General features: G+C 52.7%; 1 protein-coding gene across 1 annotated transcript; it reads left to right on the forward strand.

The window, feature by feature from the left end:
* Window positions 1-185: 185 nt before the first annotated feature.
* On the forward strand, window positions 186-1286 carry DQ04_13171000 (Phytanoyl-CoA dioxygenase; the record flags this gene model as incomplete). The annotated part of the gene is made up of 1 exon (XM_009316902.1): window positions 186-1286. The coding sequence occupies one exon, from the start codon at window positions 186-188 to the stop codon at window positions 1284-1286; it is 1101 nt and encodes a 366-aa protein (XP_009315177.1).
* Between the last annotated feature and the right edge of the window lie 998 nt (window positions 1287-2284).

The raw sequence follows: 2284 nt of genomic DNA on the forward strand, positions 1-2284 counted from the left end.
GGAATTATTATTGGTGGGGGGCATCCCTTTGCTGGGGCGTAATTTTGAGCTGCTCTCTATTATCATTGGATATTCTGGTGCTGTTATTTATCTGCTGTTTCTTGTCGTTGTTGTTTTTTTGATTATGATGTGTGTGTGGGAAGGGGCGTGTGTAACGTTTTAGTGCTGGAACGCATTCTCTTCACATGTCTGGTTGCGGTTTGCGGCGTCTCCGATTACCCGGTATCGCACCCTCCCTGAGGGTGGCACCACAGACTTCACTACACCGTTGCAAATCGTACGTGTTGAAGTTCCTCCGTGGGCAGCTGCCAGAGGATCTCAAGGATCTTAACGGTGCCCTTGGATGTTTGTACGGGACACTCCCCGACGTGGACGAATTCGGTCAATTTGTGATAGCTCCTGAAATTGTGGACCGCTTTCACCAGTTAGGATACGTCAAACTGCCACACCCAGTGCTCGATGCACAGCAAGTTGACAAACTTGCGGATGAGGTTAACGAACTGGCCAACAACATTGAGCACCACCCAAAGACGGAAAAACTTTACGCCACATCGCTGGCGGACCTGACGGGGGGTCCGCTGTTTTACTGCCAAGGGCAATGGCGGGCATCATGGGGAATGCATGATCTCATCTACCTTCCCACCATTACCGTTGCCGCCTCGCAGATCCTTGGCAACTCGCTCGTGCGCCTGTGGTACGATGAGGTGTTCATGAAAGAGGCCCGCAGGGGGCCATGCGTGCCCTGGCAGCAGAACTACGCCAGATGGCAGCACACGAGGCCCGTGAACCATGTGACTGTTATGATTGCGCTTGATGCGATGAACAAGGACCGCGGCGCACCGTGCTTAGTGCCTGGGAGCCACCGCTGGAGAGATGGTGACCTGCTCCCCCCAGTTCCGTATGACCCCACCAAAGACGAGGCGCAACAGCTCAACACCATATGGGAAATAACCAACGAGGAAGAGAGCGAGATGCTCATGGACACCCCACCCGCGACGGTGGACCTTAGACGCGGTGAGGCCCTTCTTATTCACCCCCTGACACTTTTTGCGACGCACGGCAATCGCTCCCTGGATGCCGCGCGCTGCTGTTTTATTCACTACATGGGCGAGAAGGCGTATGCCGTCCAGGACGGGCCCCTTTTGCCTCACACGACAAAGTTCCAGGCGGGAGCGGCGATCCAGGGGCCGTTCTACCCGGTTGTGTTCGACCCCGCGATGGCGGAAGAGCTGGCAATGCTTCCCGGGAGCGCCGCGCCGGAAACGGCCCCGGCGCAGGAGGTTTAGCCGACCGAAGGGCGGGGGGCCCGAGCCTTCCCCGCGTTTTCTTTTGTTGCCGGCCCGCCTCTGAGTGACCCGCTCTTTTGGATGGTCTCTTGAGCCAAGGGCGGCTCCCGACCCCGCCCCGCTGCGCATGTGCATCCCTTTCTTTTTGTATTAAGAGCTCGTGAGGCGAGTGAGAGGCAAGGGGCGATCGATCCTTTTAGCGTTATATCACATGAGGCGATATTTTGTTCCTTTTTGGTTGTGGTATATGGCAGGCGCCGAGTAGGGAATAGGGACAAATTTTAGTTGCTTTGTTTGAGAAAATGCATTTAGGCGACTATGCGCATCGATGCTTTGGCTCCTTATATCACCTCCAATCAGGATATTGAAAAGCGTTTTTGTGAAATTGGCTCACCAGAATGACGTTACCGTCGTCATTTTTTGTCGTTGCCGACGGTGGGGGTTTCCAGGGCCAAGAGGTAGTCGTCTCATTAAATTTTTCCCATGCTGATCATTGTTGGACCGTTGGATTTGTAGCCTTTAAATGATTCAGCTGTTTTGAATTGCACAGTTCACCTTTCCGTATTGCATTTGCCTAATTTCTGAAAGACAGTGATTGTATGCGATGATGTATGCCGCCAGGAAGTTTGGATGCGAGGGAGAAGTCTTGGTTATTCAAAAGAATATTTTGAACAGAGGTTATACTGCCGCTATGACAGATAGTAATCAGCGTTCTGTTCATTTTTTCCCTTCAAGCGGATGCTGTTAACTATTGTATCATTGGCTGACTGTATGCGGTGACGGTCCGGGAAAAGTAACGCACGGTGAAATATGGCTAACTGCAATTGGATAGCAATGCAAGTAACACGGTTCTGGATCCGGCTCGACAGCAACTGGAGCAGCGGGAAGCGAAAGTAAAAGCAGTGAAGGGACATGTAGGTGCACACTCCAAAACTATGGAGGGTCTGTGATCAGGCGACAGTGCACGTAAGCAGTGTGTCCCCGGGTGTATCCTTCTG

This window comes from Trypanosoma grayi (genome assembly GCF_000691245.1).
Source record: "Trypanosoma grayi strain ANR4 Tgr_1317_V1, whole genome shotgun sequence".
In the NCBI taxonomy this organism is placed as follows: domain Eukaryota; phylum Euglenozoa; class Kinetoplastea; order Trypanosomatida; family Trypanosomatidae; genus Trypanosoma; species Trypanosoma grayi.